This window comes from Anguilla anguilla, chromosome 18, assembly GCF_013347855.1.
Source record: "Anguilla anguilla isolate fAngAng1 chromosome 18, fAngAng1.pri, whole genome shotgun sequence".
NCBI classification, from domain to species: Eukaryota; Metazoa; Chordata; class Actinopteri; order Anguilliformes; family Anguillidae; genus Anguilla; species Anguilla anguilla.
In genome coordinates, this window is record NC_049218.1 from 11,998,929 (window position 1) to 12,025,158 (window position 26,230).

General features: G+C 41.0%; 1 protein-coding gene and 1 long non-coding RNA gene across 41 annotated transcripts in view; one reads left to right on the plus strand and one right to left on the minus strand.

Moving 5' to 3' along the window:
• Window positions 1-219: 219 nt before the first annotated feature.
• LOC118217875 lies at window positions 220-6,667 on the minus strand. Its single transcript, XR_004763328.1, has 3 exons — window positions 5,221-6,667; window positions 5,021-5,066; window positions 220-331 (listed from the first exon to the last, which is right to left on the minus strand). It is a non-coding gene; the product is annotated as an uncharacterized LOC118217875 (long non-coding RNA).
• Window positions 6,668-6,674: 7 nt separating this feature from the next.
• Window positions 6,675-26,230, plus strand: part of LOC118217872 (neurexin-1a-like) — a 310,125-nt gene continuing 290,569 nt past the window's right edge. For 21 of the 40 annotated variants that reach the window (XM_035399995.1, XM_035400009.1, XM_035400013.1 and 18 more), the window contains exons 1-2: window positions 6,676-7,201; window positions 9,236-10,652. In XM_035399995.1, coding sequence (XP_035255886.1) covers window positions 9,941-10,652 — 712 coding nt within the window. In that variant the 5' untranslated portion in view covers window positions 6,676-7,201; window positions 9,236-9,940. Of the gene's footprint in view, window positions 7,202-9,235; window positions 10,653-26,230 lie in introns of all 40 variants that reach the window. The other 19 variants (XM_035400005.1, XM_035400019.1, XM_035400012.1 and 16 more) reach the window with 5 other exon arrangements.

The window sequence follows — 26,230 nt, forward strand, 5'->3', positions numbered from 1 at the left end:
TCAGCCTCTATGGATATTAACAATATATAAACAACATGGTGTAGTAGATTAGGTGTTGCAGTACGTTGATTCTCCAGCAACTCAGAAACAGTACCCACAATGGCAATGTTTTTTTTTGTTTTTTTTTTACAGATTCTAAACATGTATGTCGCATTGCCTAAAGAAAATGGGACCAGCCATGTGCATTTTTCTGTCATTTATTGAGATAGAATCCTGCTGAAAAACATCAATAAATGAATAATTCTGCAGAGCTCGGGGCTCGAGAGGCAGCGTTGTTTCATGTGGTGTTTTCGGGTGTCTGGCTAGGAGCAAACAGCCCAGCAGCATGCTCCTACAAACAGCAAAGCACAACAAAATCTAAATTAAAGTCCCGTAAAACAAACTCATTTCAATATATTATTAATTGGGCTTCCGCTGTTTGCAATAGGAGTCGTGGTGCGATATCTGGCTTTGGGGAAGGTTGTGATGTCTCTGCTCAGAATCCACAGTCTCAACCTCGCCTCTTCTACCACCTTCATCTTTGCCTCCCCCAATGATCTGACAAACGTTTTCAACATCTCAGGAGAACAACACAGAGCTGTGAAAGCTGCCACTTGCTTTTTAATGCATTCTAAAATTGATGGGGTATATAAATAAATATCCGGTTTCTTGATCTTTTTTTTTTACTCCTAATGCACAATTCAGAAGTACTTTCTGGGTGTTGTCCCAGAATTCCTACTGTTTCTTAGAACTGCATTAACCTCTGAAATGTGCACTTTTATCATGCCAATCACTTTCCTCTGCTTTTAATGTTCCAACGCATTTGAATTTTTCTGTGGGAAATAGAAGCAACTTTTAAAGCAAATTGAAAGTGTAAAACACCTAAATAATGGTACATAACTTCTGAAATATTTCAAATGTTTTGTTTTCATTTGTGTTTTCTCATGTCCCTTCTTGAATGGCCTAAAAGATGATATATTTATTTTGAAGGATTAGACTCACTTTTGATATGTACATTTTCTGTGCTAAGAAGGCAGGTCAGATTCTAAAGGTTACCTTATTGTATGCAACCTGATGTATGCATGCGATAATCAACACCAAGCAGCACGGTAGCTGTACCAGCAAACAGTCAGAAAGAGACCAAAGCTGGTCTTAGTGGCACCTACTGTCCATTTTTATTGACATAGCATTTTTATACTGGTTCAGCTGAGATGATGATGATCATAAGGAGGAGGAGGAGGCTAACAGTTTAAGTGTAGTTCAAACTGTGTAGTTTGAACTACACTTGGAGGGGGTAAAAAGATATACTTCATCTATTGAATAAAGGCTTGAGTCAGTAATTTTTTTATTTTGTTTTATTTTTTCTTTTCTTTGAATCTGGCAGTCAAAGATTCAGTGTCATGTCAGGCAGGGAAATCTGCTAAGGACAAAGCAAAATGTTCAGTGCAGCATCAACTCTGATGGAGTACATTTGGTCTCTATTGGACTGATGTAAGCTCTTTTTGATATAACACTAATAATATTGTTGTGTATGAGCAACAGATAGATGATGGACGGCTGCTGTAGAACATGACACAGTAAGATGTTTATTTCATTATTTCTGTCTGCACAGCACTATGCATCAGATCCATGCTCTTCTATTTCCTCAGCCATGCATGAAAGTGCACTGATACTGATATGAGGCCTGCATTGTGTCTGCGCTTTCTCATCCTCCTCACCATCCACAAGCACTCAGAGTGGGACTGCATCTCCCAGCAGTTTACACAGATACATAATAATAATAATAATAATAATAATAATAATAATAATAATAACAACAACAACTACAACAACAACAACAAAAATAATAATAATCGTCATCATTGTCATCATCATTTCCATTGTCGCCATCATCATCATCATCATCATCATTGTCATCATCACCATTGTCGTCATCATCATCATTGGCACCCTCATTGTCCTCATTTTAATGTGTGATAATCTCAAGTGGAGATTGTTCTTCCAGCTCTCGTACGATATGTGATACAGGCCTTGTGGAAGTGGAAGAGTGGAAGTGAATTGTGAAATCCATAATAACTAAAAGGGTAAATAGGATAAAAATAGAATTATTGGCAGGCCAAAATGCAACATGTTAGGATGTTGTAAATATGAATATATTAATTATTAGTGCATTCATAAATATTAATTAGGAATGTGAAATTTGGGCAGGAATCCAACTCCTTATTTGGCAGGTAAAACTGGTTTCTGGTTGATCTGTCAGAACCTGGTGTGTAGGTGAGAATATCCTTGTTTTCTGGATGTTTTCTCAAGCCATGAAAAAGACCTTAATCAAATCTCTGTACACTGTGATTAAGTGTTAGAATTATGGTATACATCCGCATAGCTAAAGACACAAATCAAATCCGAGGTTTTATGATAAGCCGTAAAATCAATGTGATCCAAGATGTGTGTATGCTATAACCAGTTAAATTATTAAATGAGGTAACTGATTGTGTTCATGTATATAAAGTCACAGGTCAATGGAAATCTGTGTTTAAGCGAGAAACCATTAACAAAATCCTTGGACAACTATCTAAAATATTTGTTTTAATCCCAAGGAAAATAGAAGTACTAATCAGTTCAAGTAGGAATTAACTGTGTATCTAACTAAATAGTGAGGATGACTGGGTGGAGAGATGGCTTCAGCTCATTCCATTTGGCTAACTAGGCAGCCATCCAGCAACACACATTGTTTTGCATTGCTTTTTATCACTTAAATCAAACATACATTCATAATAGAAAGTAGCAATGCTGGCATTAACAGAGTGTTTAAAGGTTTTCTGATCCTCTGTTTATGAAGAGTGGGGTATTAAATAGGATAGCAGACAAACACCACCTCCTTTATTACCAACCGTTCATCATTGCAGAATTTTTAAAGGATTCAGTCTGTGATATTCTTTCACCTTCCACATTGCACATTGTCAAATCAATGAACAGTTTGCTGAGCACAGTGAAAACCACGCCTATTCACAACTGTGTTTCTGAGTCATTGTATCAGTCTTCCCAGCAACATTTTCAACTCAACAGTCCTTCTGGTAAAGTGAGTAAGATTCTACAGCCACTGAACATTGGTTTAAAGATGGAATGCTTGATTACAATAAGGGGGGCTTGGGGTGCCTCCAGGAAAAATCTGTGGTAAACTGTTGGAAAATTTTTGATGATGATGATGGAGACTTATTTTCCACACACTGCAGACCATATTATCAGGCCCAGGCTAATATTGGATAATACATTAAATCAGCAGAAACAAAAAGCACAGATTATCCAGAATTACAAAATTTACAAAAATAAGAGCGGTATGTGTAATCATTTACTGTGCATAATGTGGGGACGATGTGGGCTGGTGGATAGCAAGCCTTTTAAGACAACAGCGGGAGTCAGGGTCAAACATAAGACCAGGGTCTTCGATGATGGTGAGACAGGTAAATACTAACCAAATGGATGTATGCTAGAATTATAAAGCCTTGTCAGTCTAGACATACATATCAAGTGATTTAATGGTTAGATATTTAAGAACAGTGATGCAGAATGTGTCAAAACGAACACAGATTTTCTGTGCATATTAATAGCTGCACAGTAAAACTTGGTGCTCAAGTCTAACAGAATTAAGATAAGCTTACGCTTGATATAAGGTACTCTTAGCGTACAACATACACAAATCAGAGTTCATTTTATGCTGAGCATTTTGTTGAATATGAACCTTGTGATATATACTACAGTTGTGCATGCACTGGTAAAACTGTGGGTAGCAGTAGCCTCCAGTTAACAACTATTTAAGGGTATCTGATCAAGAGCCACTTTCTACAATTGCTTCATTCCCCATTCCCTTGAACCATGAGGAATTGAGGCCTTAAAGGGTGACTTTGGAACGCGGCCCAAAATTGTAATTCAAAACCCTGGATTTGCCCCAAAAACAATGTGACAATGGCAAAATAACCAAAGCCATTGCATTTAAATTGAGAGAGGGCTGCACAGCTATGATTCAGTGTGGACCTCTGGCTGCAGTGCAAACCCCATTGCTCTCAAGTTGAGAATGTTTTAACTTCTGTGACAAATCACCCAGACTGGGCCTGTGTGTCGACCAATCATATTAAAGAAAGAGGGTAATTTCTTCAAAAGAACATTCTGTTCAAGCAGGAGAAACCCAGGCTCGCTATTTTTGGATTTCCTTGGGCCTCATCTAACAGTAGTTTTGCACTCAATTCAGTCCTAAACTGCTCGCAGCAAAGTATTTACACATAGTATTTGATTTTTCAAGACAAAAAAAAAAGAATCTGTAAAAAAGTTTTACCTTCACACATGCTTCAGAGTGTAGGAACAAACATTTCCTTGTGGATGAATGATGGCAATACTGGGAGGATGAAACCCCTCCAAGCTATTTTCATTCCACACTAACACTACCAACAACAAACTATGGTATGCTGGGTGAGTGGTGTATTATTTTTATTTTTTGGAAGCACTTGAAAACTTATTTTAGTTTTCAAGAAAGCTGCTTTGTGAGAAACAAAAAGTATACCTACAGTAATAATTTCAGTAATAATTTCATATCCTTCAGAAACATGGTGTGGAATTTTTGTTATTTCTTTTAATGTATTTACTTCTCAGTGAATATGTTTAAAGCACCAATGGCGTATTTCACACATTACCCATATCACCAGGAACATTATGGAATTTACACCCATAAAATCCCCTGTAATAGATTTTCTACCATTGTGGATTTCTTGGCAATACCTTAAATGACCTCTCCACCTTGATCAATCAGTAGCATCGAGCTAATTGATCTTTAAAATGTATTCACATATTGTTTTGCATTGAACAAAATAGCTGGTCAAGAAAGCTTCTGAAACATTTTTAAAATTCACCTTTTTACTTATATTAAATTGTTTGTTTCGTTAAAGACTTTTAAGCAGTTTTAGCTCTAATATATGGTGCTCTGTAATCGCATTGACCTAACTTGCCTAACTAAACTGCCGGCTGTGATGGCAAGAGGCGACGTACTTACACTATTGGTGTCATTTACATCCTCTCCTGTCTGCAAGACCCAATTACTGAATTTAAAAAGAAAACAGAGAAATACCGTATGAACGAAACACTAAAATCTTTGGAAATTACAAATCATTTAAAAACTCCAGTCAAAACCTTTTCTGAAAAAAAAATTGGTCTAAACAGGCCTGATTAAATCAAGGAATCAACAGCCGGTACCGTTACCGCCGCTGTGCTTGTCTGTAGCCTAGGCTGCCGCTGTCCGTGGTTCTGAAGCCTTCCCAGGACTGGCGAAATAGCAGGAAACTCTGCCAGAGTCCTGGGGGAAATGCAGCGTTTTCTCCTCCCCCTCCCAAACCAATTTGACAGATGTGCCGCACACGACTGCTGGTGCACATTCTGAGGGCAATTATGAATCCTTTGGGAAAGTGTTACGTGACTCCGTATGAACTAACGAACGCATAACTGCTTGTGCATAGCAACTGAGGAGTAAGGGTGTGTTTTGGTCCCACCTACCAAAAGCACAGCCCAAGAACAGGGGTGCTGCTGGCACACATCTGGGCTGTCTACACGTGAAAAGTCAGAGTGCGATACCTTCCTCAAACGTGTACACGCGAATTAGTCATATCGCCATTAGTTCGGTCTTTGTTACGTTCAGATCTGAGTATTTTGTGTAGTGATCTCGCGCCTAAGAAAACTTGTGAATGACAGACAAGGAAACTAAAGACCGAGAGAATCAGTTTTCAATCCTACAGTTCTCACGCGGGCCTTAGCCGAAATCTAGGAATGTTGACAGAAGTTTGCGTTGAAAGTAACAATTGCTGCTAGGATCGTTCGGCAGATTAAGTTTTCTCTCTTTCGATCTGAAATGGAAATCACAACGTGACTGTAATATGATCGCATCACGTCACCATTAATCTGTGTTATTCCTCTCTAGAGACCGCACAATTTGGCCTGTCCACTCTTAAGCTCCAAAATCTGTTTCTGGTCATGGCTCTCCATCGCATCTAAATGGCCAATAGCCGTTCCACGATCATTGCCTTTACGCTCGCAGGTTTGTGTATACAAAAAAATAACAAATAGAGAGTGCATTAAATATTTTTCTACATATTTCAAAATATCCACACTGAACAAAACACCTCGTCGCTCAGAACCCTGTATTGTAATATGGATCTGTTCCCACCGAATGGATATACGTGGCAGATCTGTCAACATTTTTTGAAACACATGCTACCCCTGGCATTTCTGATAGTATACCCGTAATAATATTAAAACTAGCGTTCCTTTGCCACACCTTTAATACGTAGGCAACAGCTAGATTACACTACGATTAAAAACAATGTCAACATAACAGTTCTCCAAATTATACCTCTGTGCATGAGAAGAACAATTCCGTGGAAAAAATCCCGTACGTGCTTTGACGGCCAGCAACCTACTGGACGAACACTACTCGTTCCTTGTACTGACAAGCTGCCGCCTCGTTACTAGCCTACGTTTTTAACATCCAGCATATACATTGTATTTTTCTTTCAGCTCTTTTCCCCAAGTTAAGATACTTATTACTTTATTAAGACAATGTTTTAACCGAGTTTGATGTTAAGTGTGGGTACTGATGACGGCGTGCGAACGTGTATGAATATGCATTTAGCAGCGGTGCTGCAGCATTCGGCACCTCCCCTCTCTCACAGACAGCGCAGGGACACACGTGATCCGCTGTCGCTGGCTCCTGACAGTCGCTGGTGAAGCTCAGCGGGGAAACAGATTGCACCTTTTTCTCTCTCGAATAATACTGGATTTTCCCCACTGCTTCCCTGTTTGCCCAATACATCTACTTTTTCAGAGGACAGAGGGGAGATTATTTCAGGTAAAGGATCTTAAACGTTGATTTTTTTCATCACCATTGAGGTTTTGGGGGTTTGGGAAGGCTGAAGATCTCGCTTTTTTCTCCTCTATCAGTGATGCAGTGATTCCAGTACAAAAAAATCGGAGAGCTTCGCAGAGCATCATTAGTGAGGTAGATGGGACAGAGGTCAGGAAATGATTTCGTAGAAGAAATAAAAGTTTAGTCTTAGTGTATTAGCTTTTTTAAACAATTCAATACAACAGTGTCACGTTATTTTAGAAACATTAAGACCAGTGTCGCTTGTTAAGGGAGGGTTTGGACTGAAGAGGATTGTGTTGCACCCGTGTTCGCTAGCAGGTAAAACAGACCTCGTTTCGTATATAGTTTCAGAGTTGCTAGATTAAATCGTTGCTTTTACGAATATAATTGCGTTAAATTGAATTATTTGGGATAAAGCAAATGCTTTTTTTCATGCTGATATTTACTTCTTTACTTCAGTCCCCGCATGGCTGTATTATTTTGTTTGTCTATATATGTTAGCAAAAGAAACTATATATATACATACATATACATATATACACACACACACACACACACACACACACACACACACACACACACACAATTTAAATAGTTAGCTATATACGCGCAGATTGTGCTTTTGATGTGGAACATATGTTGAAGATGAGCCAGTAGACAGGCTATAACGCGTAGTTTTTCAATCAATATTTGTATTTATATCCATTTAAGTTATAAACTGAGTTAGAATCACGCATTCCTTGATATGACTTCAAGGCTCCTTCCATTAGCTTCACCAATCTCTCTCTCTCTCTCTCTCTCTCTCTCTCTCTCTCCTTTTCTTTCTGAAAAAAGCTTTTCGGGTAGATTTAAATTCTCTTGTTGTCATTTCAATTATGACATCAGCGGGCAAGATGTAGGCTATTACCAATTTTCAAAGAAAACAAAACATTGAATCAAACAACACTTGTGTCACTTTTAACCGTGGATTGCATTTGTAGCTCGTATAATAGGCTACTAAGCATTTCACGGAGACACAGCCTACCAACGAACGAATTAATTGCAATAATAAATACATTGACATTAATTGGCAGATTTAGCATATTCTCATGTTGCACAGTCAAACGCTATCAGATGCAACAATTTGGATCACATCCTGTTAAAACAGATTTAATCTCCTCAAAGGAGGCTAAATCACGGAAATGTAGCACACATGTCCGCTATAAACATAGATTTCCTTTACCCTTTACCATTCTCAATTTGTATATTAACAACGTTTCTGCTCATCTATATCCCACCACACATTTTAAACATTTTTTAACGACCAGCCACCGCCAACAACATGATTTACACACCCCCATAGGTAGGACTGAAAACTCTGAGTAAAAAAAAAAAAAAAAAAATCCACGCACACGCACACACACAATAATGAATGACTGTTTGCAAAGAGGGATTGACACCTGTGGTGACAGCCTCTAGCATAGGGTTGGAGGTTGGAGAATAATAGGTTTCAGCATCCTGAAGAAGTGGGGGATTGCTATTTATCCTCGGAAAATACTCTTCTGTAAAGGATGAACGGCACGCATGTTACTTAAATGCTAACTGTTTACATTCGGTCATACATTTGCAATCATAGGGTAGATTGGTCTCTGTCGGGACACGATTCATATATTAGCCTATATTCAGCAATTAGGCTGGAACTTATTAATTTACAGCAATGCACAATCATATATATAAATGCATTTAAATGCGTTGAACCTAAGTGGAGGTAAAAGCAAAATTGATGTCAAAAATAAAAGTCGCTCTGTTTTTATTTGAAACTGAATTTACTTTTCATTCGGCGTAAGCATGCGTCCGTCCATCCACATTCATATTTGCAATTGTTTCAAGCTTTAACGCCACAGTGGCTGTAAACGTCTACCGCGCACGCCATCGTGAGATTGTATCTGCAATGTCATTAATAGTGAAAGCGATATTATAATATTACTGTGTTATGAAACCAGATTCAAGAGGCAACGATTAAAGAATTTTCGCGCAAATTGTGCATAGGCTACGTTTGTCTATGTGGGCCAGCACCACCCCACCCCCCCCCCCCCCACCCCCCCCCTTTCCCCAACCAATAGCAGAAATACATTTATATACATTCAAAAATGGTTTCTTCAATCGAAACACGTTTTAAAGATTGGTATTCAAGATATATGTTCACGTGTTGTGAATTTAGTGTCATCCTAAATGTAAGTTCTAGACTATATTTAATATGCTTCTATTTCATGTGTTTGTAGAAAATACATTATTTATTTCATTGCATTGCGTTTTACATTACTCCTACACGGATGACAACATTAGCCTACCATTGTTTTCCATTCTTTGCAGATTGCTGGTCATTATGTTGAAACGGTTGTAAGCGCTGGGATCGGACGGCGGCCTTGAGACACAGAGGGCCTGTCGGGCTGCGCTTGTCAATCGCTGCAGAGCTGTTTGACAGTTTTGTGTTTTTCAGCACCGCCGGGGAGGAGACAGCGCGAGAAGCCGAAAGCAATGACTCCCGTCGTCTGTTTCAGCACGATAGCGTGAATCTGATGAAAGGATCTGGCTATCCATCACCCATCTCAAGCGTTTGCACTTTAATTGGATCAGAAAGGGAACTGCACAATGTTCCAGAATAGAATAAAGGAACTGATGGATATCTTCGTCAACATACGTTGTTTTTAAGTAACTTGGATTATAAAAAAGGGGAGAAAGGTGCGAAAGAAGAGGCAGAAGCCACTCGATTTCAAAACAGTATTTGGTTGATGCGTGACTTCGTTCGGCAGTTATAGCGTGGGAAATGATCTCGAGCGGCGATATATTCTGCCCTCGGAGTCTGGCCTGCTCGTAGACTGCAGTCTGCAGGTATGCCAAGAAAGGTTTTTATTCAGAAGGTTTATAATGCCTCAGTGCAAATTAATCATTTTTAGTAGCCAGCCAGTATACTACAGGGAATACAGTTATATGTTGAATTAGTTTAGGCCTATAAGTCTTGGACTTAATTTTTTTTTTCTCAGAGGCCAATTACAAAAACCAACTTTTTTTTACAACATGGTGCTTGCAATGAGGCACGGTGCCCATTTAATCTGGGTAGGCCTGTTCGTGTGCTGTATGTTGGACCTTGGTGCCAGCTTGGAGTTCACGGGTGCAGAGGGACAATGGGCGAGGTTTCCTATGTGGAATGCGTGTTGTGAGAGCGAAATGAGCTTCAACATGAAAACGAAGAGCTCCCACGGACTCCTAGTGTACTTCGATGATGAGGGCTTCTGCGACTTCCTTGAGTTGCTAATACACAATGGCAGACTTAGCCTCCGGTTCTCAATATTCTGCGCCGATCCCGCCACAGTGCTGTCGGACACAGCAGTCAACGACAGCCAGTGGCACGCGGTCACAATAAGGAGGAACTTCAAAACCACCACATTAATTGTGGACAAAGAGATAAAATGGGTGGAGGTGAAGTCAAAAAGACGGGACATGACAGTATTCAGCCATTTATTTTTAGGGGGGGTACCGCCGGAACTACTGTCTGCAACACTGAGGCTTACATCGGCGGCTGTGAAGGACCAAGTTCCCTTTACAGGATGGATAACCGACCTGAAAGTAAACAATTCGGAACCTGCGCTTATTGACAGCGAAGGAGTCAAAGATGATGTCTGTGGCTCAGACAATATGTGTTTAAATGGAGGAGTCTGCAGCGTTATCAACGACGAACCGACCTGCGACTGCTCACAGACTGGGTATCAGGGAAAGGACTGCAGTGAAGGTAAGATATATGGATTCGACTGCTGTACAGCCTATAGCCTATATTTTGTTAACTTCTTTTTATTTTTAAAAATATATATCATTGTTGCCTATAGAGATCGCAATTCATAATCTAAAGAAAATTAAACCAAAACAAACGCATGTCTTTTTTTCCAGTTACAACCTATACAGAACTCCATTAAATAGCCTACAGAGTACAACTATAACACCAAAGCTAATGTATGGTAGTATTTTCAACCAAATATATGTCGTCATCGTTGTTTGTAAGGTTAATTACGACTCTTAGCTCCTGCAAGGCCTCATTAGCAACACATGCAGGTGTTTCGCGTTCTCCTAGGTCTCTCTACCCTTCTCACGAGGGATTTGTTGACCTATGAAGTTCTCTTTCCATTGGTTTACCTTTATATAATTTCCACCGATATACCTTTCTTAGGTCTGAGGATGCAGCTGCTTACACAAAGCCAAGAGGAATCTGCACTATGGTCTTATTGGCTAATGCCTACAACTTTGCTATTTAGTTCTTTACTTCAAGGGAGTAATTGGATATAGGGCAAAAAACAGGCAAAATAACACTACAATAATATAGCATTATGGTAATACAAATAATTTCATATAATAAAGATGGGGATTTCATGTTGTGATTGTGATACACTACTGATCAGCAGTGTGAAGTGTTTTTCCCCCTTACAGTTCACCAGAAATTCTCATCTCAATGCCCATTTGGGGGATTTCAACCTCCCTAATATTCAAACTAAAGTTACACCCTTGCTTTACATTGGCAGACTAGTCTTCTTTGTCTCCGTATTTTTGTATTAACACACACACTATATACACTATTTGGCCAAAAGTATGTGGGCACCTGACATCCAACATCTCATCTAAAATTATGGGCATTAATATGGAGTTGGTCCATCCTTTGCTGCTATAACAACCTCCACTCTTCTGGGAAGGCTTTAAACTAGATGTTGGAGCATTGCTGCAGGGATTTGCTTCCATTCAGCCAGAAGAGCATCAGTAAGGTCGGGCACTGATTGGGTGATTAGGCCGAGCTTGCAGTTGGCTTTCCAATTGATCCCACAAGTGTTGGAGGAGGTTGAGGTCAGGGCTCTGTGCAGGCCAGTCTTCCACACCACTCTCGACAAAAAAAACATTTCTATATGGACCTTGCTGTGTGCCCAGGGACATTGTTATGCTGAAACAAGAAAGGGCTTCCCTGAACTTTGGGATGCACAGAATCATCTAGAATGTAATTGTATGCTGTAACATTAAGATTTGCCTTCATTGGAACAAAGGGGCCTAGCCAAAACCATGAACCCTAGACCCTCAGCCCTAGACCAAGGGGTGTCTAGATACTTTTAGGGTGTGTGTGTGTGTGTGTGTGTATATATATATATATATATATATATAAACTCTCTCTCTCTCTCTCTCTCACACACACACACACACACATTTTACAAACATGTCCACATACTGCTGAAATGTTAGCCAAGATAGAAATGTGTTGGGACATTGACCACTGGTGTCTGTGTATATACCTGCTATGGAATAAGTCATTGCTTTTACATTTCACAGGATTTTAGAAGTTGTTCATGTGTCTCTGGTTTGCATGTTACTGGTCATACTTGAGGGCAGAAACATCTCTCTTGTGGTGTTTTGGTAGAGCATTACATTTAAACTAGCGAGTACAAACATATGCACGTGTGGGATGGGCTTGCCTTGCAGTAAGTAATTAACAAGTTAGCCTGTGCCCTTCCCCTGTGGAGGGGTTTGTGTGGTTGTGTGATTCATGTACCTCAGCTTCGGAATATAACCTCAGGGACTGGCTTCTCTCTTCTCACAGTTGTTTGGGGGATGATGGGAGATGATTGGCATGCAAGTTCCTTCGACTGCAGTCACTTAAATGTATCAGATTCTGGGAATTCTGCAACGCTGAAAGATCAATAATTCATCTCTTATTCAATTTCAAAGTGAGAAATCTTGTTTGGATGTTAACGCAAGTTTTTTTTCCTCCTTGTAGATGATTCACTCTTTGAAGATGAAAGTTTAATTAGTTTGCCCTTTTTTATTTTTTGTTATCTCTGCAATCACCCATTTGGAAAGGCATTTGCCTGATGTACATTCTTTTTGTTCTGTAATTTTTTGTTGTTGCCACTGATGAGGAGCAGTGTATGAAATACCAACAGTCTCCCTAGTTTATTATTTTCATTCATTCGGTGAAGAGCCATTCATTTCATGCCACATTAGTTAACTGTGCCTGTGTTCGATTTTCAGAGCATGTCTTGCATGTATTTCATTTGGGGTGCTTATGCTCTGCACTTTCTGAAATGAACGAGAGACTTACTTCAGAGAGATGGGAAAAAAGGGGAAAATTCCATGAGATTATACAGTCAATGGGGATAAAACCCAAATGGGGAATCTTCTTGGAAGTTCTGTAGCAAAGGCTTCTCCCATGCTGCCATAAGGGGCTGTAGCAGAATCTGAAATGGCGAGACCTTTGATATATTGACAGCTAAATACATCAAAGCAGTGAGTACATGTAAATGTTACTGAACAGCCAAGGAGAAGTGATTGCATTTGAACTTGCAGCTTTTTTTTTTTGCGATGCGATGTAGACTTTCGAAGTCCCCTGGGATAAGTAGTTAGGCTTATTGTAGCCAGACGTTGCAGGAAGTGCATTAAGACAGAAGGGTAGGTGGGGGCACTCAGGATTGGAATGATGCATCCTCATTAGGTTAGATCCACTTTCACTCACAATGTGCTGAGTATCCAGGGTTACTTCCTGTGGCCTGACACATAACATGCAGTGCACAATGGCTTTATTTTCTATCAGGGCGCTATTGTGAGCTCTGATGGCTTGTGGGGGTGGCATGCTAGCATCTAGGAAATGGAACCATATTTTGAAATCTTGAATATATTCAATCAAGTACAATACTTTCCATTTCATGGACAATGGCCGTACCAGTGGGGAAAGGGCTTTATAATGAATGATGAAGATATTTAAAGATAATAATAATAATAATAATAATAATAATAAGAGGAAGAAGAAGAAGAAGAAGAAGAATAGGAATGAAGAATAATTACTTTTGTTTAATAGGGCTGGCACCACCTACCAATTTATCGATAATTATCGATAATGCCGTGGAATCAATAAGAAAGATAACTTGTTTTTCCTGCGTAAATAAATGATCTAATGCTAATCAATTATCCAGACGCTATGAATCAGTTTGCAGTCCTGTAACAGAGGCATGGACATAGCTATGCTGTGAAGCAAATCTGTCCCTTCCGAAAAGTGTGATCAGTAAGGCAGGACACACTGTAAACAAATTCAAGTCCTGTAGGAAACCAAAGAATTGGACGCAAGTCTGTTTCTAAACAAAAACAAAGATGCTGGCATTTTTTGTTTTTAGAGAAGTCAGAAAGCTTTTGTCATGTCATGGTGTTGTCTGAGTTTATGTTTGATTGTAAATGTAACAAATAACAATGAACCTGCGGCCTGTCCTTGTGCCAGTAACAAGTTAGCTATATCCGTTTGTTCAAATAAGTTTTACATGGTGGTCGTTTTCACCACATTTAAAAATAAAAAAAATGTTCTGTGAGGTGAACTTTGAGCGATCATTGATTTAATTACTGTAGGCCATTTTAAATTGAAAATAAAATTTTTTTATCGTCCCAGCCCTATTTTTGTAAATGTGATGTAGTTATATCTTAACTTTTGTGTGGAACTCACAGGTGACCCTGATCATTTGGAATCGAGTCACATGCGTGTTGTGAAATGAGCAGCTGACCACTACTGGCACAGTGCGTTGTGTTTGCTTTGAACACCGTGGCTCTTCAAAGCAGGACTCCTGTGGGGGGTTGCCAGGGCTGGGTGGCACGGCGCAGAGACCTTCTCATTACCCTTCCCCAAACCGCGAGTTAATCGCAGACCAAAAGGTGACCTTATCACAGTCTCCTGACAACATCACGGCGCCGAAGCTGCACGGCTAATTGGATTTTACATCGCGTTTAGAAATTATGAGGAATAAATCTCACAGAGGTTGCTGATGGACTGGGGAGTTTCGCCTCGTGCCACGCAGCTGCGGTATGTGGTCTGTCAGATATGGGGATCTCACAAAGGTCGTCTTCACATTCACTGGTAAAGACAGAATTATCCCATGAGATAAGGGTCTATAATATTCTCTCTCTTCATGTAGCATCATTGCCAGCCTCCATCCCCATGGTTTAGGTAAGGAATGAGGTAGCCATTCACTCCCATTACTCCTTTTTATTAACCTATTCCTTTTATTAAGAAACTAATCCCAAAATCTCTGCATAGACAGTATCTTTGGCTGGATACAAGCATTTAGCCTTTTCTTTTTATCAGCCAAATCTCACCTAGTCAACATCTGCATCCTTCAGTTCTTTATTAAAATTTGCAGTGCTGACAAGTCTGGGCTTACAAACCCTCCCAAAAGTACTGAAACATTAGAACGGAAAAGGTAGCTTACCAAATTTACCCTCCTCTGTATCTGTTGGACTATTTTCAGTTGTATCATGATTAAAATTGTTTATTAAGGAGCTTTTGTGACATCAGTGTCATACTTAAAACTTTATCTGCACCAGTTAGTAGTTACTGTCCTTTCACGGCATTGTGGGGTTTCTTTGAAGTGGCTCCGAACTGCATAACCTAGTTCTGTCTGACTTAGCAAGACACACTTTGGAAGCTGAAGCCTGGAGAATGAGGCAGACTGGAGGAAGAGGAGGTGGTGGAGGAGGTGGAGATACAGTCACATTTCGAGCTGAGCATCTGAGTCCATGTTTAGAACGCAAGCGCTGCTTTTGGCTGGGAAAATAGGACACCGCACCGCGCAGACTTTCGCACGTAGGCTTCGTTTTGATGAAAACTCGTCACATCTAGTGATGTAATCTCATTTCAGATGCTGTGTGTTGAGCTTGCCTCCTTCAGGTCATCTTTTAAAAAGACACTTCAAGCTCACAGAGATACATTAGGCCTGGCACAGTAATTGTATACAGCATCTATGGCTGTACAGAATGTTGGCACTGTTAAAGGCTGTGCAGGTTTGACTAATACACATTCTACTCAATGAGACATTTTGCAACCAATCAGGCTCTAGACAGACCTCTTATGTGGCAGTGTACAGAGTCTTGGTTCTTTTCCAGTTGGAATTATTGGGACCTGTCCCAGTGGATGCTTCGCAGGAGTTTTAATTTCATCTCCGATTAGTGGTGGTCAAACTAGTTTTGGAGTTCCCCTCAGTGGACTCTAAAGCGGAGGTCCTCAGCTCTGGTCCTACAGATGTCAGCTGGTTTGTGTTTTTACTCAGCTCTTAATTCATTATGAAGCATCTGATTACACAATTAAATCAGAACCCCTGCTCTAAAACATGTGCGCAAGCCCTGACAGGAACAAAATACAGCTTTATGAAAAATAGCCAATGCAGCTCTATAGTGTTCTGGTTATATCATGACAAAATGATACAGATACTAATTCAATAAATCCTGTAAATATGACAAACATCCACATTAAATATTTATAGATGATATCCGTATATTTTATTGAACATGTAAGTTGTTGTATTGTACTGAAATTCACATATTTATAGTTGAATGAATAGATTACATGAAAACTGCATGTTCCCCCCATTTCCCTGGCCTGTTAGACAGACCCAATGTCACAGAACTGAGGAGATAGTTTCTCCATAGGAAGGTTCAGGCTGCATTTACATAGGTGCAGCAAAAGTGCTTTCATTTCTCCTGTTATCCCCTGTGAGATACAGAGGTCTCTCTGTCCACGGGAGCTTGACGCGTTAGCCACAAATCTGGTGGTTGATTTTTTACAAAGAGACGAAAGAAAAGGAAACAACTTCCCCTCTTGAATTTGGCCCTGACCTTGGTCCTGATCTCATGGTAGCAACATGGTCCAAGCTGTTGAAGTAAGACTGGGGTAGGCCCGATACCAGGGGCTGTTGGCTCACTCAGGGATTCCCCAGATCCAGTGTCAATGAGTCAATGAATCTCATCGAGACATATACTAAATACAAATTCTGTGCCTTTATTGTATTGAGCTCTCCTTGTGCTGCCTTTAAAACACATTCCAGAGACTCTCAGAAGAGAAGTTTGCCACTGTGGATCTTCTCTGATCTCGCTATGGAGAGTGTGGGGCACTACAACACTCAAAACTGGGTTGTGTGGATTGATACAGTTTTCATGTGCTGGTGTTTACGTGGGATTAATCTGTTATGATCTCACTCACCTACTCACTCTCACTCACTCACTCACTCACTCACTCACGCAGCCACACTCACTCACTGCTGTATTAAAATTCACTGTGGGGGGACTGCTATCTCTGAGGATACTTAGTTGTGATACTGTTATTATTGCAAGATTGAGCATATTCTTGCTGGACAGTAATGTGTATGCGTGCATCTACAGGCAGTCAGATAATCTTAATGTGATTGTATTTTTTTCATACAATGACTGTTAATGTCATGTTGGTGCTGGCTCAGCATGTACACTAGGTTTATTATCAGGGCTGTTTGCATTGTTCATTAGTGTCTATTTCCCCCTACGATGGTTTCCCCCACTTAATTAAAGCCCCCACCCACCCATGCTATGCAATTGGAGCAAAGACAGTAGAAAACCACGGCATGTGGAAACAAGGCTTAGGGTTTAAATGGTGACTTGTACATCATTGCAGGGTTGTATAATTTCCTTGATGTGGCAGGGGGGTCAGGGCTGGTGTTTGTCATGTCACGCCGAAGTGTTGCTGTGTTTGCTCTGCTGAGAGATTGACATTCAGCCGTCCTGCTCAGCTTCCTGCCTCCCAGTGTCCCCCCCCCCCCACACCCCCAACCCCCCATGCCTCTGCCCTTTGGAGCCACACTCCTGGAGCTGTTCACAAATAACAGAGCTCCACGTGCCCTTTCTATGTGAACCAATGGGGACCTGAGGGAGGGAGAGAGAGACAGGAAGGGGGGGAGGGAGGGAGGGAAGGAGGGAGGGAGGGAGAGAGAGAGAGAGAGAGAGAGAGAGAGAGAGAGAGAGAGAGAGAGAGAGAGAGAGAGAGAGAGAGAGAGAGAGAGAGAGAGAGAGAGAGAGAGAGAGAGAGAGAGAGAGAGAGAGAGAGAGAGAGAGAGAGAGAGAGAGAGAGGGTCTTTTTTAATCCAAAGGAGGGATTTTTGACATCAGCAAATATGGAATGTTGTATCAAACCAAATTAGCCATAAATTAAATTAATTTATTTTATGAATTTATACATACGTGTATAATTTTTATTAGTACAAATTGTACATGAATTTGTACTTTTACATTAAATAATTTAAAAGCTTTTTCTATTACTTTTACTTTGATCAGATGAAAGGATTACAGGATTTGGTTTCTTCCCTCCCCTCACAAATCCCTTTGTTTGACTGCAACAATTATTTAAATGCAGCAGCCCTTATGCTGTACTGTCCTGTCCTCCCGTAATGAAATCAAATAGTGTACCTTTTCCATACGATTAAGCGTTATGGGTGGAAGTAGGGCAACAGCCACATTATGTTCATACCTCATACCTCGGACTGTTTTTGATTTAACGGGGGCATTTCTGCATGTGTTCATTTCTCCTCCCCATGTGTGTTATGTCATCGCACCATCATCAAAGAATATGCCTTAAATCGCTCCCTTCAGGGTTCCGGTACCCCACAGTCAAACGGAAACAAGCTCGGAATTCACATGTTGACAGTTCTCAGCAGACGTCTTATTACTGTGGGACAACAATAGAAAATCGCTCTGATTGGCTGGCGGAATTTATTCTGAAATCACCAGGCTGTCGTCATGGCGGTATCTTAAGCTGAGGAAAGTTGCACTCATTTCCCCCGGCTGAAAATGCCCCCCTTTCCTATTTTTAGGGTGCCACAGAGGACAGTGCTACTGAATTTGTGGCCAGATGTGGGGGGAGGGAGAGAGTAGGGGGTGGGGTGGTAAAAGACAGATCCAATAGTATTCTTCAGGATTCATTCCATCTAAGAGCTGAAGCACACAGCAGAAACACGTAGCGAGAGGCATTTATGTGTGCTATTGAAAGCTGAAATCAAGGAAATAAGGTGGTTGAGTAAGGGAGAAAAAAAATGTGTTTTGCCATACATGCATCCTTATGTGAAAGTGTAACTGTACAGGACACTAGTATGAGACTATGAGTCTGTCTGCTGCAGATGTTGGAGTAATCCCACTGCAGATGGTGTGTCTTTGGACAGGAGGAAGTTTCTGTTTGTCTCGGGGTTCGATGAGGCGGATTACCACTTGTTCTGCTTCCTCCGTGACCCCTCAGCCTGATATTACTCTACTTACAGTAGATAAGCCCTCAGTGATATCTTCCTGTTTTAAAACATGGCTGCCCTTGGTCATCAGTGGGTGGGAAATGTCTTCTGAACGCACAATGCCTGCTGTCCACGGGCATACACGTGACATCTCTTTCTGTCACGCAGAAGGAGGACTGTGGATGCATGTTCGTTTCCAAAGGCAGATGGACGAGCACATTGCTTACGTATTTATGAATGACGTGCTAGTATTTCTGGATTCTCTTACAGTCTGATCGTTTTCCCATTCTCTGTTCTGTGGTTCAGCTCTGCAGGCTATAGTTACAATTTCCCATGCCTTGAGCTTAACATTTCACCAAAGGGCCCTTCATTTTGGTTGAGACAGACATTTTGAATGGTTTCACGCATTTTCCCGGTATTGGATTGTTTGCTTTTGAGCTCAATATTTGCACAGCTTGTTAATGTAACTGCATTTTTAGACAGTGAGTGCATGGTAACAGAGTGCATGAAAGCTGCTGTGGTGTTAACCCTCATCAGCCAGCAGCTGGCCAATGCTACGGTCCACTCAGTCAGCGGCCTGTTGATGTGAACCCTGTGAGATTGGCTTGAGAAAGTACTGTATTTCACAACCGTACAGAAAACGGCTGTCCGCTCTGACAAAAAGGGCTTTTGTTTAGGTTTGGATGTTTCCCAGGCCCCGATGCTATTGGCTACCAACGTGTTTTCACTGTGCTTCGGGGAGAATTTGATGACCTAAACAAAGTGGCTGTGATTTCATAATATTCCAGTGTCCTTTTTAAGTACGGCTCTGGCTGCTGTGAATGTTTCTGCGAATGAGTCTGGTACTTTTACTGCTTGTGCATTAAATTCTAAGTCAGAGTTTAAAATAAAATTGATTGAATCCAGCCCTGTGACTTACTTGTGACTAAAATACGTATATATATACATATATATATATCTCAGATGTCCCCACTGCCTAATGGCAGGTTAACTTGACAGCATGGCCTCAGTCTGAGACTTGGCCTAATACCATAGTTTGGGTCGTAGGTCCTTGCAGATGTTTAAATAGACGATGGGTGGCCCGGCCCTGTGCCTGCTGTAATTGGTACCCATGGGAACAGAAGTACTTTAATGATGACTTTTCTTGTTTTTGAGGACAGGGAATTGGCCTGTGGGTTTATGGGCCCCTGTGGTTCTCTCTCTCATATGCTTCAGGAAAGGGTTGTTGCAGTTGGTCAGGTAGTTTTCTGCTAAAAATTCTTTCTGATCATTATTTGTTAGAGGAATTAACTAACCGTTGGTTTTATATCACAGCATGGTTTATGCAAACCTTGTTATGTGGATAGAAGGTTTTAAGCCTGGCTGAAGGAAGGAGTCCAGCAGGAAGCACTTAAACTGAACCAGCTCTGAAGCCGTTTTAGATGAAGCTTCAAATAAGATGAAGCAACATTTTTGGCAGAGGTGACCTTGGACCAAAGGCACTTTGAAGGCACATGAGAATCAAAGAACAGCTATCTTTTTTATATAATGTAAGAAAAAATTCTTAAGCAGACTGCTCAACATGTAGGTTTCTAGTTTTCATGTTGTGGTCTATTGTACATGCATTAATATTTTAATGAATAGATTTGATCTTGATTATTCAAGAATACAATGCTTACTTGTAAGAGGCATTGTATGTGCTTATTTCAATGAGGTAGTAGGAGAGGCAGAAGAAAACCAAATTGTTTTCTGTTTGTGAACAGCAAATGACTACATATATGATATATATATATACCACACATATATATATGTATTATTTGCATTTTTTTGCTAATCCACGACTCCCCAGGTCCCACTGTGCTCCACTCTGCGTCGCTCATGTTTATCTGAGATATGGCATGCCAAAAGAAGATTTACTACACATCTGTAATACTATCCCAGATATTGTCAATCCAGGGATTAAGGTTATTAGAACTATAAGCTACTCTGCGATTATCCTCCCGGATCAGTACGAGCGCAAGATGTAAAAGAATGGAGAGGGCTCCGGCACATCTGCTCCCACAATCCCCTTTGTCTGGTGGCTCACGGATAAGCCGCGTCTTCACAGGACCATAGGCCCTGGCGGGGTGGGGAGGGGAGAGCGTACTGTTTACACGCCACGCGTCAGTTACGACGGCACAGGCACCGTGAGAAATCGTATTTTGAGCGGCCCGGACCGCGTTCGAATTTGCACGGACACATGTAAGCACTTAGGAGCACAGACATGCACACGTGCATTTACTGTACGGACATGCGAACAGAGACACATGCAGACGCGTGCACGCAACACACATGTAGTGCGTTCACGTGCTTACGCACACGTTTATGCACTTGCGTATGCACACATTGTTAATGCAGTCCTCATCTGTTCAGATTAAGTCTCCGGATGTATTTTGGACACTGATTCCACAATGAAGACAAACAGTCCAGCTGATGGGAACAGCAGTTGGGTTATCTGTAGTGTTGCAGCAGCGTGCTGACATTATAAATCTACGCACACACATGCACACACACATCCACGCAGGCATGCATGCAAGCATGCACACACACACACACACACACACACACACTAGAGGTCTGCTGCACCAGGCTAGAAATGAGGCCTGAGCTCACCTAAGAGCTTTGTGACCCGACCCGAACCAGCTGTATCCGATTGTGAACCCAATTGCTGAAATAACGAGCTAACAACACCATACAGCGCAATAGAAAATTTTCCCGCGGGAAAGAGAACGCGTCTGCCTGCTGTTAACAGTGATTTTTAACAACAACGGCACAAACCAAAGATTCTAGTTTTTGTAGTGTACAATTATGCTCAAATTACTCATTAAAACAGCTGTATTTGAGCTTTCACGCTTATTTTTTTAACACGTTTTTTCTTCTGTTAAATGTGACATTAATTTTATCACTTGCATCTCAGCCACAAACAGCACAGACATTATGTTCTCTTTCTTTCAGTATGTGTTTGCAAAAAGTATAAAGTTTAAGTTATATTTTAATGTTTGTAATGATCAGAACAGGCTAGCTAGCTAACTTTATCGCAATTTTTCCTTCTGTTAAACTTAACGTTAATACATTTTTCGCTGTTCACATTGATCAAAACAGGCTAACTAGCTAGCCTTGTTTCCCTCTGTAAAACGTTACTTTAATAAGTTTATTGCTCCTGTCCTGTCAAATACGGCTGTTTTAGTTTGCGAGTTGAGCAAATGGTCAGCTACAAAAATTTGAACCTGAATGTTATTGTTGTCAATTGTTGTTAGCAGCTGGTAGTGCTGCTAAGTGTTGCTATGCTGCTATTTGTAAAATTCCAGGTTGGCAGCAGGCCTGTACCTGAACTGACCTGACATCACAGTGCTAAAAATAGGCCGGGTACCCAGCCCGATCTCAGCATACCTTCACGCCATGTAGTGTTAGGATCAGGATGCTGACCTCTAACACACAAACACACGCATGCACGCACACGCAGATACGTGCATGCACATGCACTGCGCGCAAACACCACACATACACACATGTGCACGCGGATGATGCAGGGCTAATTGCGCATCGCCTGATTCCACACAGTGGGAGCAGCTCTGCGGAAGCAGGGGAGGGTTCCACGGAGGTCAAAAGTCACAGACAACATTATCTTCAGCTGCTGCCGTAAATCGCCTTCCGGTGGTACCCTCGCCCACGTCTTGCAGCAAGGCAGGAAATGGTAGAGACAGACGCTGCTGAAATGCTCAGCCCAGCTTTGATGAAAGCGTGGATTGTGCGACGCAGCCGAAGTCACATCAGAGGAGTTGCGCAGGGATCACTGTGGTAGCCGAGTGTCCGTCAGGAAGCAAACGCAGCGGGGCAGCAGCCGACAACGACGGTATCACTCAAGTTGAGGATTTAAATTCCCTGTTACCAAAGGGCTGGGCAGAGCAGGTATAGTGAACAGTGGGCCTGCCACAGTGCCACACGGCCGCGGTGCCACACACTCAACCAGAGAAGAAGGGAAACCCAACGCTGGCCCCGCCGCCGGCGTCCTTCTTCACCACGGCTTGTCACTTAGCCTCCTCTCTCCTCCTCACACTTGCCGTTTTTGGGGGATAATGAAGGAGACGGCGGGCTTGCCACTAGCGGAGGCGCTACTAGTCCTTCTACTCTCCATTGCATCAGCGCCAGATTGCTCTGCTGGGCTTTCAAACTCATTACTCTTGATTTGGCTTAAATTGTAATTTAACAACAAATTGATCCATCCTGTGTATTGTAGCGTTGACCTTTGCCGCTTAGTCCAGGATGTATTTATCTCCCTTTTCTTTCATCCTTCTTTCTTTTCTTTTTTTTTTGGCAGTGGTTTTCCATTACGGAATCCATTTCAGGGCACGGGGCGACTGTGGCACAGAGTCGGAACGCGCGTATTCTTGTGTGTGTTAATCCTCAGGGCCGTGCAACGCCAGAGAACAGGGATGCGCTTTGTAATTGGCCAAGCCCTGTTTAACACACGGGCTGTCAGCAATGGGAAAGCAATAAAAACAGCAACAGCAACAGCATCAGCAACAATCAAATCCAGTGATTTGTGCAGTACATCGCATATTTGTCTCTACAGATTTTGTTACCAAGTGGTGGCTAAACAAGTAAATGTTTTATGCGTATACAGTAAAATCTCTGATGTCTGAACACATGTGAACCAGAGGTGGCTCAGAGGTGATGTGTAAATTTTTATTGACTGGAATGACACGCTTGATTGGAATACATTTTGTAACTATATGTATTTACATTTGGTGATCATGATCTAATGAAAAAAAAGCTTTTCAAAACAGCCATTCCCATTATGAAAACTGTGTGATTTGTCACATGCAACATCATATGCCACTGACATACCCACATGCTTTATAAATAGTGCTAAGGCCTACTCCTGTGTCTAATTTGGATACTTCATTTTTTGTACAATGGAAAGTATGACTCATTTTCATTTAGTCTTTGCATTTTAGTTTATTTTATAAAGCCTTTGTCAATCTTTATCATCGATGTGAACATTTTTGGAGGTTTCAGAAATGATTCACATCTTTTTTGTCCACCTAATGGGGACTACTTTCTTCTTTCAGATATACTTTTTTCTCTTGGTGTCCTGTGCTGGGTGAACTGCCCATGGAGTGGCTGAGTTGGGGTGTAGGGCAATAGGCTGGATGTAGGAGGGAGCAGATTTTTGGCCCTGTAGGTCAACGCTAGATTGGTAATGCAGCCCGTGTCAGGGAGCCAATGGAAGGTGCAATCAGAATCATGTGACCACCTGAGAACCTGGGGAGGTGGAGCACCAGTTCAGCTGCAGCTTTATTTTAGATCATGGATGTTTAATACAGTGTTTTCCGATGTGTTGCTAGTTCATTTCTGGTGTGACTTTTTGCCATTGGATACCTATATTGACAGCAGGACCTAATATTTGTTACTCAGAAACGAGGAAATGAAACATGTTTTCTTTGTGGTGTGCTTGGCTGTTGAAATCTGCCTGTGCCCTGACTATTTTTTTCCCTATCATGCAAAAAACCTTCCAAGTCCCAGCTACATTTCAATGGAAGGATGAAAAATAAAGTTGATCTTTGGAAGTGCTGTTTGAGATGCGAGACAATCGATTTCTTAATTACAGTGGCTGGTGCATTTCACACGCAATTAAGTCGTGTCACTTCGGAGCATGCGTCAAAATGATTCACAAACGATACCAATGACTTCACACCCCAGCGGACAGGAAGCGCTGAGTTCAGACCCTTCGCTGTCTCCGCATCAGATTTATACATTCGAATGGTGGTCTGTGGTTAGTGACAATCATGTTAACTGCATGTGTGGACAACCATGTGTAGGCACTTGGCTTGCTACCAGTTAAATGTGTGTGTTGAAATTCAGACGAATGCCAGCATCTCTTTCACATCCGATAAACATCTTACAAAGAAGCGCTTAGGTCTTTCCAAGTGAATCTGGGCCATGCGATATTAATTGTGTCCCATAGTTATGTTTGTTATATAAAATAATACAAATACAGTCATTTATAATGTATTGTTGTGTGATGCAGGAAAAGATTGGAGGAATAAAATTCTGTTTATCATACTGGTAAAAAAAAAAAATCTTTTGAAAAAGGGAAGCTTACTGGAGCATTATGATTTTAAGTGATTTGATAAAATTGAAAACTTGAAAAAAATTGAAATAATCCAACTGTCAGAAATGTGCCTCTCTCTAATTTCAGGGGCGTGCAAGTTACTGGGTAAACTAAAAAGATGGTTTAGACTCAAGACAGCGCAGCTGACTGCACATCATATTAATTATGGAAATTATCAGTCATGCTTCAGCGAATAAGGAAATAGCGACTATTTATGAAATTGGCAAGATACTCCCTGAGTATGAGATACATGACTACAGCTGCTAGGAGTAGAGTGCATTCACGTTTACAATGTCTGCTTAATATCCTATGTTGTTTGTAGTTAGCAAGTACATGTGCTTTGGTTATTGAACCAAACATCTTATTTCTGAATATCTTGATTATGTATGCACTGTCTTACATTAACTTTTTTTTTTTTAATGTTAGACAGTTATGGTCAGATCTTTTTTTCTTTTAAAACAATAACATTTCTAAATTTAAATACATACAAAAGTATTTACCATTTGAAGGTTTGTGATTCTTTTGCATAAAGCTCGTAAAGCTTTATAAGCCATATTTGCTTAATCAATCACTGCCATTTAAATTACAAGAACTATTTAGAAGGAGAAAAGAAATCCTTATTAGATTTAAATTAATTGATAAATGAATCCAACAGTTGGCATTTATGAACCTCTGCAATACCAATATGGACTCACAGAAGCTTACACAAACACTCTTTTTTAACGGAATGTACAATGTATGTTTTTGAAATACATTTTCCGCCCACACTCCCAACCTTGACTTTCATTTCGTTAATAAATGAAAACAAAGACATTGCAACCTTCGTCGTACCGAAAACGGAAGTGATTGCTCTGCGGCTGATCACGCCTCTGCTCACCTGTGCTTAAGAACCGGTATTCGGCGTGACGCGCTCTTTAGATGTTGGTCAGTGTGAGCGAGCGGGACAACGCAACCAGCGTGTAGGCTACAAGGCCGAATGGAAAGATCATCGTTTGCACGGTAAAATAGAATTGAATTTAACGACATTTTAAGGCTAACCAAACATTCAGAATAAACTTTTCTTAGGCTTATAGTTTCAGCAGGTCTGGGTGTTGGGTCGAAATGATAATACTTTCTGAGTCATCTGTATAGACACACAAACACGAATGT